The sequence below is a fragment of the Narcine bancroftii genome, chromosome 5 (genome assembly GCF_036971445.1).
Source record: "Narcine bancroftii isolate sNarBan1 chromosome 5, sNarBan1.hap1, whole genome shotgun sequence".
Taxonomy (NCBI): Eukaryota; Metazoa; Chordata; class Chondrichthyes; order Torpediniformes; family Narcinidae; genus Narcine; species Narcine bancroftii.
Window position 1 is genome coordinate 228139327 of NC_091473.1, and position 13903 is coordinate 228153229.

Below are 13903 nucleotides of genomic sequence, written 5' to 3' on the forward strand. Positions count from 1 at the left end.
ACAACTTCAATGAAATGTAATGGCCCTAGTAGGACATCTTTCTATTGATCTCACAATTTGTATGTTAAGTTGCCAGTTTGGTAGCTTTACAGCAATTCTCAACATTATTGAATTGGATTGATAATTACCTGTATTCTGTATCCTCCATGTTTTGGTGAACTGAGTGTCAGGTGGTACAGACTCCCCTTCTCCTATTGTAACATCTTCTACAAATGACATAGAAGGTGCATTTATATTTGGGCTTTCAAAGTCATAATAAGCACCAATGGCAGCCTGCAAATTCCTGAAAGATAAAATACCTGAATTTTAAAAAGTATAAAGACAGACATATGAATTCCTAGAAAAATAAAATCAACTGGTATCGATGAGAACAAAATCTAGAAGAGCAATGTTACTGTCAAAAAGACCAAATAGTACAGGAAAATACAATACAAATCATAACTTGATGAAGGGCTCAAGCCCGAAACATCATTTATCTATTTTTACCTTTGCGATATAAAAGACACTGTTTGACCAGTTGAGTTTCTCCAGCATTTCTCACACCTTGAGATAACAGGCCCCAGGCAAATGTATTCAAAATGTCCTTAGTCACAGGGGAGATGCCAGAGGATTGGAGGATAGCTCATGTTGTCCCGTTATTTAAAAAAGGCTCCAAAAATAAGACAGGTAATTATTGGCTGGTGAGCTTAACATAAATTATTGGAAGGAGTTCTGAGAGATAGGATATATAGGTATTCGGATAGCCATGGGCTGATTAAAGACAGTCAGCAAGGCTTTGTCCACGGTAGATCGTGTTTAACAAATCTTGTAGTTTTTCAAGAAGGTAGATGAAGGAAAGGTTGTGGATGTTGTCTACATGGAAATTAGTAAAGCCTTTGATAAGGTCTCACATGGGAGGTTAAGATACTAGTTTACTAGGTAAACTGGATTTGAAATTGGCCGTGTGGGAGAAAACAAGAGTGGTACTGGATGGTTGCTTCCCAGACTGGAGGCCTATGACAAGTGGTGTGCCTCAGGGATCTGTGTAGGGACCACTGTTTGTTGTCAACATCAATGATCTGGATATTAATGTGGTAAATTAGATCAGCAAATTTGATGATGACTCAAAGATACAAGGCATTGTGGACAGCAAGGAAGATTTTCAAAGCTGGCAGAGGATTCTGGACCTAATGGGAAAATGGGACAAAAAAAATGGCAGATCAAGTTTAATGCAGACAAGTGTGAGGTATTGCATTTTTGAAAGGGCAAACCAAGGAGTGCAGAGGAGCAACAAAAAAATAAATAAATAAGGGAATGCATATACATTATTCCCTGAAGGTTATAAAGAAAGCTTTTAGCATCTTAGCCTCTGTAAATCAAAATATTGAACAAAGTAATTGGGATGTTATGTTGAAATTGTTTAAGACATTGATTAGACCAAATTTGGAATATTGTGTGCAGTTCTTGTCACCTAACTACAGGAAGGATATCTATAAGACTGAAAGAGTGCAGAGAAGATTTTCTAGGATGTTGCTGGGTCTTTTGGAGTTGAGTTACAGGGAAAGATTTAACAGGTTAGGACTTTATTCCTTGGACCATAGAAGAATGAAGGGAGAACTGATTTCAAGATTATGAGAGATACAGACACAGTGGATGCGAGTAGGGTTTTACCACTTAGATTGGGGTGATAAATAAGAGAAGCAAGTTTTAAGATGAAAGGGAAAAAGTTAAGGGGGAACATTGGGGGAAAGTTCTTCACTCAGAATGGCGGGAGTGTAGAATGAGCTGCCATCTGATGCGGTAAATGCAGGCTCAATCTTAAGTTTTAAGAATAAATTGATAGAATCATGGATGGGAGCGGACTGGAGGATTATGGAATTGGAGCAGGTCAATGGGACAAGTGGAACAATGATCAGTGCAGATCAGAAGAGCAGAATAGCCTGCTTTCTGTGCTGTTCTATGGTTCATTGTTTTTTTTTCTTTAACAATGGTGTCTACAGATTTTCATGCTTTACTTTTACGAAAATACAAATGGCATACAAAAACAATGTTGGTCAGTTATGTTACATTTAACATTAAATCAATGAGCAGGTGATTTCTTTTTAAAAGAGTTACCTGAAATGACTGCAAATCTGATAAAATAATTTTTTTCACTCAGCCTTCACAGAAGGTGAAGACCTGGATGGCAATAGGAAGCAAGTCGGAAAAGTATGGTGTAATAATGATTGAATAAATAGGGATTTGGTCAACGAAAACATGACCAGTGGAGTGGACAGCAACAGGCTACATTGATTTCACAATGAGAGGTTGCGAGATTTTTGAACTCTTGCACAAAGAACAATTTGTGCAAAGTCAATAATTCATTTTAAATCTGATATTGATACACTGTTTGTAATTTCTTGCAACTTTATGACTGTGTTGTAAAGTTCAGCTATCACGAGATCTGACTCAGCACCAACAAGCTTTGTATCGCAGGAATTCTTGGTTTACCTAGTATTTTAGAAGATGCAACTGAGAGTCGACAATTCAACCCTTCAATGCATTCCATTCAATGATCTGCACTTCCATTTCAATTGCACGCTTTGAATGCAAACATGTCATTCCTTATCTTTCTCAACTTCAAGGGACTGCTAACCTAATTTTTGTAATGCTTGCACAATTTCATTCTTTACAGTCAGAAATCATTTTACCGAAACTGTGATTTGCCATGGCCAAATAGTCTTAATGAGGTATCAAGCAAAAAATTAAACACAACATTCCAAATGAGACTTGGCCAGACTCTTATCGCAAATCTTTATTTTGATCCCTCAAGCTAAAAACTAATTTTCAGACATGGTAAAAATTTGCATTTTAAAGCTGACCTGGTGTGCCTGGACACAAATTAACTCACTGTGTTTATTCACTCACTATTAAACTAATATCTAAAAAGCAATATCTCACTTCTAGACATTGAATAGAATCTACCATAGTTTTGGTCCAAACTAATATGCCAATATCATTCAATGAGACTCTTTCAGCAGGGTTGAGGACCACTCAACACGTGATCACATATTGTTACAGCTGCAGATTTCAACCCCATTGAAAGATTCTTGATGAAGGGCTCACCAAAACTTCAACTGTGTTAATTTCCTATGGATGCTGTGTGACCTGCTGAGTTTCTCCTGCATTTCCCTGAATTGCACTCAACCCCAGCATCTGCAGTTTTTCTTCTTTTAACTACAGATTTTCAAAGAAATTTAGATGCAGACAAATGATTAGTCTTGATCATCAACAACAAATATTTAAGAATGTTAACATTTATTACTGATAGGCTAGAGCACAAAGATTATGCTGCAACTACAAAAGAAATTCACACCAAGATACATCCTGGGCCATTTTAGAACCGATTTCATTGAATCTCCAGCTACATGGCTGTATTGTCAACAAAGCTATTTCAAACAGGCATGTTCAAAGCTATTTCAAACAGGCATGGTCAAAAAAAATTTGAAGCCAGACATTTCCAGAGTAAAGTTGAAAAATTATTTCACAATGAAAGGTTGAGAGATTTTGAACTCTTGCATAAAGAGCAATTCATTTTAAATCTGATATTGATACACTGTTGATAACTCAAAGAATTTAGAGAAATGGGGATAATTCACAAATTAGCTACATTTTCAATGAACAGTTCAACAACTTTTAATATGAATTATCTGCTCATTCTTATGAACAAAATTTCAATCCTTCAATCCCAGTTCACACAACCCACCTTTCTATTCCTTCCTGAACTTCAAATTATTTAAGAATGAGTTATTTTACTCCACCAATTTTCAGTAAATATCCATACAGTTTCCCAAAACCAGGTACTGAAGCTTCAAGACATTGGCACATGCTCCTTATATTAGCTTCAATTCACTTCTAACCCACGGCACAAGTTTTCAATTGTTAATTTTAAAAATATATATTGTGCAGCAATTTTAACAATCTCTAAAAATGTTGTGGAATTTATTACCTCAAGACAACGGTTACAAAGTTAACATACTATTTCTGACATTAATCATTAACATTTTGCAAAGCAAATATTCCAGAGGTACATGAACAGAGGAACAGTGCACTGTGGAACAAAAAAAAATGACCAATCCAAAGAAAACACTAGCAAGCACAACCTGGCACAAATGCAATGGGCAGTCTTCAGCCTGTCACTGCAAAGATCAAATCCATTCTCAGGCAACACCAAACGTGGGGTCCAATCTATGTTCCACATAAAAACCACTGCCAAAAAAATAAATCTGACAGTGGTTGCCAAAGGTACCTGAAGCCATAACCTTGCATATAACAGTAACATTCTCAATGTTATTTTATGTAAAATAGATACCAACTATATAAACAGTTTAGGGGAAAAAAGATTATACTGTACCAGAGATTTTAGCAGGTGCAAGCATGAGAATGTATTGAATTCTCACCTTTCCAGATGATGCCATCAAACATTACTCGGTTTAGCAAAAAATCCAATGAAAAAGGAATGCAGGATCTAATTATAGTAGGAATTATGAAAGTGATTTTAACTATCTAAAGTTTATATAGGCAGCCTCAATATCATGCAAGGGTTCCAGTCCGAAGAATTGCCCATTTGTATATGACTACTGTTAGGTCTGCTTTGTTCATGAATGAGTGAGACAAACACCAGACTGAGTCGAAATCAGGGTTCTTTGTTCTTTATTACCGGACTGTAACACTTGCGACTAACGATGTTAGTCGGAGAATGCATTCTGCCGTTATCAGCAAAATGGTGATTTTTTATACCCTTGGATACATGCTTAGAACATCATCATATCATTACTTGTCCAATGACTAAAACTGTTGCTATCCTTTCCCTGCTAGCTTCCTGCCTCTCAATCCATCAATGTCTCTCTTATCTTGTAAGTACAAGGATGCATGCACATCTTGTTACAGCCCTGTACAGGGTAACTCCTTACACATTCCCATCTCATGATGTTTTACCTTACACTACCCATATCACATCGTAATGTGGACCATTTCTCGGTTTTTTTTTCATTTCATTGAAATATTCACCCCTATTCATAATTCAAATACCCAGTTGTTAATGGATACTACAAAACATCTAACCTGGACAAAAAGGACAAGCTGCACCTGAACTGGGAAGGGACCAATATCCTGGCAGGAAGGTTTGCTTCAGCTGTTGGGAAAGGTTTAAACTAGTTTGGCAGGGGGATGAGAAACAGAGTACGAGTGCAGAGAAGAGAGCAAAAGGTGAAAAACATGATGCAATGAGTTGGGAGTTCTGTGAGGAAAGATAAGCAGGGGAAGAAGCATAAACATAGTCAGTTAGAGGGTTTGAAGGAGTGTGCGAAAGAAAGGAGATGACTCTTGAGCTTGGCTCAATACGTGGAATTACAATGTGGTGACCATGGCAGATACTGGGTTTTAGGTGGGAGGAGGTAGCATAACTGGTCAAGGATAGTATCACAGCTGTAGAAATGACTGGAGAGGGGGTGTCTACTGAGTAGATGGAAGTCAGAAATAGAAAGAGAGGAATCACTGTATTGGGAGTAGTCCATAGGCTCCCAAATAGCCCTTGGGACACAGAGGAAAAGATAAGTAGGCAGATTTTTCAATAGTGTTGAAATGACAGGGAGACATGCTGGTTATCATGAGAGATGAACTTCCCTCATGTCAAATGGTACCTCTTGACTGCGAGAGAGAGATGGACAGAATTGATCAGTTGTGCCCAAGAAGGATTCCTGACACAGGATGTGGAACAGCCAACGAGAGGGGCCATACTGGATTTAGTACTGAACCTGGGCAGGTGGCAAACCTCTCGGTGAGGAAGCATTTCAGTGCGAGTGACCACACTCTCTATGCGTTAGCATAGCTATGGACAAGGATAAAAGCAGACAAAATGGGAAACTGTTTAATTGGGAAATGGATAATTATGATGCGATGTGGCAGGAACTAGGAAGAGTAAACTGATAACAGATGTTCATGGGAGAAAGCACAGAATTAATGTGGAGAAAGTTATGGAACCATTTGCACCAGGTTCAGGGTAGGTTTGTCCCACTGAAACAGGGAAAAGATGGCAGGAAAAGGAAATAGTGATTGACAAAACAGATGAGGCAGCTTTGTTAAGAGGAAGAAGGAAGCATACATCATATTTACAAAACAGGAAGGGCTCGTGAGAATTATACGGTAGCCAGTAAGGAACTTAAAGGACTTAGAAGAGCTTAGAGGGCATGAGAAGGCCTTGGCAAGTAGGATTAAGGAGAACCCTAAGGCGTTTGATACATTTGTGAAGAACAGAAGGATGACAAGAATGAAGGTGGGGCCACCAAGATAATGGAGGCCACATGCACCTGGAAGCGGAGGAAGTTGGACGTCCTAAATGAATACTTTGCTTCATTATTTACCAGGAAAGGGACTTCCTAAAAACATTGTCCCGGGGGCCAGACACGATATACCCCAGGTTGTGATGGGAAGGGAGGAAAGAGATAGATGGGACATTGTCTATGATCTTTGAGTCCTCCCTGGCCACAGGGTAAGTGCTGAAGGAATGAAGAATAGCAAATGTGGCCCCCTTGTTTAAAATATAATAGGGAGAATCCTGGTAATGATAGACCAGTGAGCCTTGTGTCAGAGTGTGCCAACTATTACAGAGGATTCTCCAGGAGAGGATTTATGAGCATTTGGAGAAGTACCGTCTAATCAAGGATAGTCAATATGGCTTTGTGAAGGGAAGGTCGTGTCACGTTTTTTTGAGGAGGAATTGCTGAAGTGAATGTGGTCCAGATGGATTTTAGAAAGGCATTTGACAACGTTTCCCATGAGACTCATTCAAAAGGTCATGAGAACCATGACTGCGTGGATTTAAAATTAGTTTGCATGTAGAAAGCAGTATTGGTGGACAGAAAGTATTTGCCTGGAGGTTAGAGACTAGAGGAGTTCAGCAGGGATCTATTCCAGCACCCCTGCTTTTGTGATTTTTATAAACTACCTAGATGAAGAGGTGGAAGGATGGAGCAGCAAGTTTGCGGATGATACAAAGGTCGGAGGAGTGGTGGATTGGGCTTAAAGTTGTCAAAGATTACAAAAAGACAGTATGCAGAATTGGGCAGAAAAGGGGTAGATGGAGTTCAATCCTTAGTACGATGTGATGCATTTTGGAAGATCAAACTAGAAGGCTGAGCACAGGGTTAATGGTCGGATGTCTAAAGTGTGGAGGAATAGAGGAACCTTAAGGTCCAAATGCATACATCTCTCAAGGTTGCTGTGTGGGGGCTAGGATAGTTAAGAAGGCCTATGGGACGCAGATATAATTATACCCCTTCTGAATAAAGGAAATGCAACAATTCGTGCCGGTAATGAAATGATTGCGATCAATGAAGTGAGTCATGGAGCAGATAACATGCTCTTGTATTCTGTTCCTCATCTTTTTTATTTTAGGATTCTTTGGGTTTTTTTTCTTAAGTTTCCTTCAAGGTTTGCGATTTTACTGATATTTGTTTTTTTTGATTAATTTATTTAATCTTTTCTTTGTTGTATTAGGATATGGGAGGGAGGAGAGAGGGGTAGGGTAAAAATAGACATATACAAATGTTGAAAAAGATTGCGTTGTTTGTTTGGATTTGTAAGAGTCTTTGAAAATCAGAAGTAAAATATTAAAAAAAGTCCTATGGGATGCTGGCCTTCATTAATAGGGGTACTGAGTTCCAGAGTCGAGAGTTACGGTGCAATTCCTCAAATCTCGTGAGACAACACTTTGGGTGTTGTGTTTAGTTCTGGTCACCACATTATTGGAAGGATACGGAAGTCTTGGAGAGGACACAGAGGTTGCCTGGATTGGAAAATGTCTTATACGGCAAGGTTAGCAGAGCTGAGACTTTTCACTTTTGAGTAAAGAAGGATGAGAGGAGATTTAATAGGAGTCTACAAGATTCAAGAGGATGGACAGCTAGCACCTTTTCCCCAGGGCAGGAACAGCAAACACCTTGGGGATATGTCAACAAATTGAAGGGAGGAAAGCTTTGGGGAGGTATCAGGGATATATTTTTTTTAAAAAAGCAGTTGTGCTTGCTTGGAATACCCTGCCAGCCATGGAGGTGGAGTCTGAAACATTTGGGGCAATTAAGAGACATTTAGGCACAAGTGAAAGAAATCTAGAGGATTACAAGGCAAGGGTTTGGTATTTTTTGGTGGGTATATATAGATCAGCACAAAATTGAGGGCTGAAGGGCCTGTACTGTGATGTTTAAAAGTTCTTTAAAAATTTATGGAGTTATTTACTGTCAGTTTTCCATTGGGACAAATTGTCATTCAATTTTAAAACACAGTTAGAACAGAGTATGCTCTTGAAAAACCCTCAAATATTTTGGATTTTTTTTTGTTTAATGTCTTATATCTCTATTCCCAATTGACTTGCAAAGGAAAACGTAAATTACTTGTTCACTCCATCACCGATGCATCAAATCAGATAGCACATCAAAGATCACAATGCAATAGGTCACCAAGTCTTCTTCAACTGTACCATTTCCCACAAATTCTACCAGGTATGGATACCAACACCTGCAAATTCTTTCAAATGGCACATCATGCCAATTTAGAAAGATATCATCCATCAGTCCTTGAACACCCCATTAACAGTACAATAAAAGTCCAAAAATCCAGACCACAAGAGAATCTGTACTCTCAAACTTTTTCAATCAAACAGGTTTTTATGTGCATGCATGCATGTAAGTGGTGGCAACAAATGACCATGCTTAATGCAGGTCATTTTATTAAAGAAATTAATTTGCATACTGTATTTTGCTTTTACAGTGTTCATTTTTAAACAAAAACATTATGACTTTTTATTGTAAAAATTTTTCTTTACATTTTTGTCAATTATTTATTTTTCTTTAAAATGGCTTGTTTTGATAAATGAAACATGGTTTATTTGTCAATGAATCAACTATCCAAATTTACCTGTTCATCTCTTCTATTCCTCCTTAAATTTGAATTTTAAAAGTACAGTCCAACTCCGATTATCCAAAATCAGATTCTCCAAAATCCTCATTTTTCCAAATTTTTGTTTTTCCAGAGCTGAACTGACCTGAACTGAGAAAAGAATTCACTCAACATGAAATTAGAATGACAATTCTCCTCATTTCAGGTAACTCCCTCCCCTTTCTTACCATTTCTTCTTTATCTTCCCTATTGACTTTTCTCTCCAATTCTCCTTCACAAACTGCATGCCACTGTTTCCCAGCCACAAGTGGTCAGAGGAATCCCTTGTCCTCGGCGTCATCAAGGAGAGCAGCCTCCCAGGCAGGAGCAGGACCTCAGGCTCAGAGGCATTCCTCCCCTTCCCTCCGGAGCTCCCGACACTGACTCCAAACCCTCCCCTCGGCCAACGACCACACATGCATGCAGGACTCCCCGACGTGCATGTGCAGTACAGGAGCCCCCCAACTTACTAGTGAGTGTTCCACCGGCCCAGGCAGTTGGGGATCGGCGGTGGCGGTTGAGGAATCTCGGTGATCAGTAGCCTGATCCCGACCATTTCAGATAATCAGAGTTGTACTGTACTGCCCAAGAATCCAGAAAATCCAACCCAATCCCCAAGCAGTCCAGATTTTAGGACACTGTATTAGCAAACAACAAGCAAATAGCAAAATTACCAACCTTCCTCAACATAGTCAAATAAATTGTGACCTCTCTCCCAAAAAAATAGTTGCAAATACTGCAATCAAGTTCCATTTTCCAAATGCTACAAAATAAATTTCCACAAAGATGTAAATTAATTCATCTCAGATTGATCAAGACCCAACAAGAATTGGTCAAACAATTCTTCAAAAACTACTCAACATTCCATTCCAAGAAACCTTTTCAAATACTTTCAAAAATATCTGACAATCTCCACTTCCAGTGACAAATTTTTTTCCTCAGCTTATTTGCTTTATCTTCCTCTGAATGCACAAGTCCAAGTGATTTTGTTTTACATGTTTTGATCATCTAAACAGAAACACAGCTATGCTTGGATTCCATTTTTGTCTCAACCCTTCTACCCAAAATCAAATTCATCTGTCACATTCTCCTTGCAACTTACAGTCAAGACTTAATGATAAACAGAAGCTACATGCAACTCAATGCTCCTATCAACAAAAACTATTACATAAGTAAACACTGAATGGATGAACTAAATGTTGCCATACTTCATCCAATTATTTAAATCTTTTACTAATTGAAAGTTGTTTTTTTCTATTTCCCTTGTATCAATGTAATGATAATGAATATGAATAGCATCATCAATCCAAATCAAGTTTTGAGCAAATTACTATACATTGGACCTCAGCAACAATTTAGTATTAAGCAATGTGTCGACAGATATTTTATGGAGAATTTAGAACTAAAAGTGCAGAACAATTGATTGAAAGAGGTATGGGGCATTGGTTAAAAGAAAAATACGAGAACAAAAAAATTTGAGACCAATCCCTAATAACCTAAACTGTTCAAAAGATGCTCTTTCCACAATTGACAGAACTTTTCTATTATTCTGGAAGAGGAAAACTTGCAAAGAATTTGGGATCTCAGCTTTGAATGGAATAATGAACATTTATTATGGAGGGCTTACATACCAATTAACATACACTGGGATATGGTTGGCATAGCACAACACTATTGTAGCGCCAGTGATCCGGCTTCCAAACCAGCCGGCGCTGTCTGTAAGGAGTTGGTACATTCTCTCCATGTCTCTTTGGGTTTCCTTAGAATGTTCCTGTTTCCTCCCACCCTTCAAAACGTACAGGGGTTATTGGCTAATTGGGGTATTTGGACACCCCAGGCTCATGGGCTGGAAAGGCCTGTTACAATGTTGCAGGTCTAAATTTAAAATGTAAAATTTATATGAAGCAAAAGGATAAACTGTACTGTGTTTGGTTAGGAGTTAAATTTCATAAGATTACCCACTTTCACAAAAGTCAGTCATGGAATTACTCAAACTTGGTCCAAGTCTGGAAAGCCAAGTGACAAATGCCACTGTGTTACTCTGCTCCATTGCTGGAATCCCAATGGCACAGCAAAAAGAAAACCACTGAAGGAACTCAGCAGGTCAAGCAGAATGCGCTAAGTGAAAGTTGGCACCGATGTTTCCAGGGAGACCATACGCCAGGCTGTAAAGCAGAGTCTCAACCTCACCCCTATCACCATAAATTCTGATCAACCCACTGAGTTCATCAAGCAGAATGTTTTACAGATCCCAAGATTTTGCTCCTAAATCCCTTGTATCAATTCAATTTCAGCTGATTCCACATAAATTCCAGAATCCCTGTTCATTAGAATGGGAATTCTTTGGCTGATGATCACAAGGAAAAAAATTTTGTAACGATTTGTCGGCATCTTTGTCCTGTCAAGCATTTCAACATGTTTTTTTTTTAAAATGTTACTCAAATATAGTATTTTTTTTAAATTGTTGAACATTTAAAAAAAAAACTCCCAGCTTTGACAAGAGGGCATAACTGCCCCCAGCCTCACCTTTAACCATACACATCATGCACAGGTAAATGCAGACAGGTTGGAACCAAGAGCAATGAGCAAGATTCAGCTCCAAATATTTTGTTTCAATATTTTTATTAGTTTCATCATATAAATGTTACATAGATACACAAGAACAAAATAGCTTAACAAATCTTAAGAGATAATACCGATGGTGTTTTAACCTATGTTACATGAAAAGGAAGTAGAGGAAAAAAAAACTACTATTCTACTTAACTAACCCCACCCTACATAGGCTATTGGGTTAACATGGACAGACCCTTACTGATAATAAAAAAGCTAACCAATGGAGTCATAAACCAGAAAATAGTTAATCTTACAAGTTCCAAATATTTTAATAGCAAACGACTCAGGGAGTGAAAATCCTCCTCAAAAATGTTAATGAACAACCATATGCTGAACCACTGACTTTAGAACATGGTCCCACTCAAATGCAATCCAGAGCATGCTGGTCAACAAATCACAAGCCCATCTTATACCAAATTCCAGAGCTGGAATTTGACATCAAAAATAAAATTGTACAATTGGCCTCAAAATTCAGAAGAAAATCCAGGATAGGAAAACTGAAACTGGGTTTCATGTGTTTTTAAAGGAACCCTTTACAAAAGCATTAATATAGTAAAAACCCTCGTAATCTCGAATTCAAGCAACCAGCAAAAAAATTTACATTAAATAAATAGGTTAAAAAAAACTAAAGTTTAAAATTGGTCCCCTGTTTCCCCCCCCCACACCAGTTAATTCATCAAACACACGACACACAATCTCAAGCAACCAGAAAATTCGCTCATCTGGCACCTACCAATCCCCTTAGATGCTAGGCGCTTGGGGGGGGTTTTACTGTATACTGCTACACGTGAAGCAAAATGCCCATTTTGATGAAAAGCTGCCACATTTTGCTTCTGAAGTATGATATTTTGAGGAAAAAAAGAATTCTCACTTGGCTGCAAGACCAACACTACAGACACAACCTCCACTCCAAAAGATTGTGAACCAAAAGAAGGTCATTTTGCCTGAGTCAACGATTGCATTTAAAAAGTAAATGATTTTTAAAACTGCTGCATTGAATCCAGAGTATGACAACAAAGTTAACATCCTCCAGTGATTATGTTAAAAATGCGCTCAGCATATGTTGAGAAACGTGCATATCTCTACGTTCCTACGTTAGTTCACAAGATAGGAAAACAGCCCACATCATTAGAATATCACCACAAATTAAACGAATGTCCATCTACAATAAGCATGAGATAGTTTCAATATCACCTTGAAGAATATAGACACCGACAAGTTTCCTTTATTAAATCACTTACTCTACTGACTTAGAAATAGGTTGCTGATCCTATTTCACCACAGAAAGTCACAGATAATACAACCTAACTGCATGGTTCAAGTGTCTTCACTAAACTGTCAAGCCACTGGCACCGACACTTTTTGAAAGAAAAAATAAATACAAGTTATATAGATCTGTGTATCATTGCTGACTGATACCAGTCTTTGGTCACTGTAATATTACTGTGACCTTTGAAAATATCTGGTCCCATGATATACGACCTGAGTATCGGCTAAGCATACCCACAGTAACTAGGATGTCATCTCACACATTATGATAAGTGACATTTTAAGTTGTTTGATGGAGCAGAATATTATTTTTTTTAAAGTTCTAAATTAAAACCCAGGTAGGTTCCAAGAAAGCAGATAACCAAAACTGTGGAAACTGAGTGGATGCGTTGATGTGAAATGAGGGGTTGGGAAGGACAAACCAAAGACATGTGTCCAATTTTAAAAATTGGGTTAAAAGGCTTCTTTTAAGATAATTTTTTTATGGCATCTTAAATACCTACTCTACCCTTGTTGTCCACTCAGAGCATAATTTTCAATAATAATTTATTTGTAATGATTTGACTTCTTGGTGCTCTGTAACTTTGCGAATCCTTCATTAAATTGCATATGACATGGTGTATTCCTGGAATTCTTGTTTGCCAAACGTAATAACATATTGCATATAACATATCAATAGCAAGGGAAAACAGTTTAACCAAGATTATGATGATTATTTACCTCAACTGGAATGCATTTAAACTGCAAGCCCTTACATTAATAGAATCTGAATAGATGATATGGATTTCAGCTGAAAAGCAAGAATCTAACCACTCAAAATTAAATAAAAAACACAATGCTATGTAAAGTACACTGTTTGACCAGCTGAGTTGCATTGGGTTTTTACTTCAACCATGATGCCTGCAGATTTTACTACTGAAGATTACACAATCGGCTGAGAATTCTAAATAGTTTTTAAAATGAAGCTTATGTTCCTTCAAAAGATTTATCAATAACATGGATTGATACAATGTCCTTAAATGGTAAAGTTTCTTTGTGGCATTCTTTTATAATTGGATTCCAATTAGAA

General features: G+C 37.8%; 1 protein-coding gene across 9 annotated transcripts in view; it reads right to left on the reverse strand.

Moving 5' to 3' along the window:
- ilrun (inflammation and lipid regulator with UBA-like and NBR1-like domains) overlaps positions 1-13903 on the reverse strand; it is a 73578-nt gene that overhangs the window by 44114 nt on the left and 15561 nt on the right. For all 9 annotated transcript variants that reach the window (XM_069941559.1, XM_069941558.1, XM_069941564.1 and 6 more), the window contains exon 2: positions 129-283. In XM_069941559.1, coding sequence (XP_069797660.1) covers positions 129-283 — 155 coding nt within the window. The remainder of the gene's footprint in view (positions 1-128; positions 284-13903) is intronic.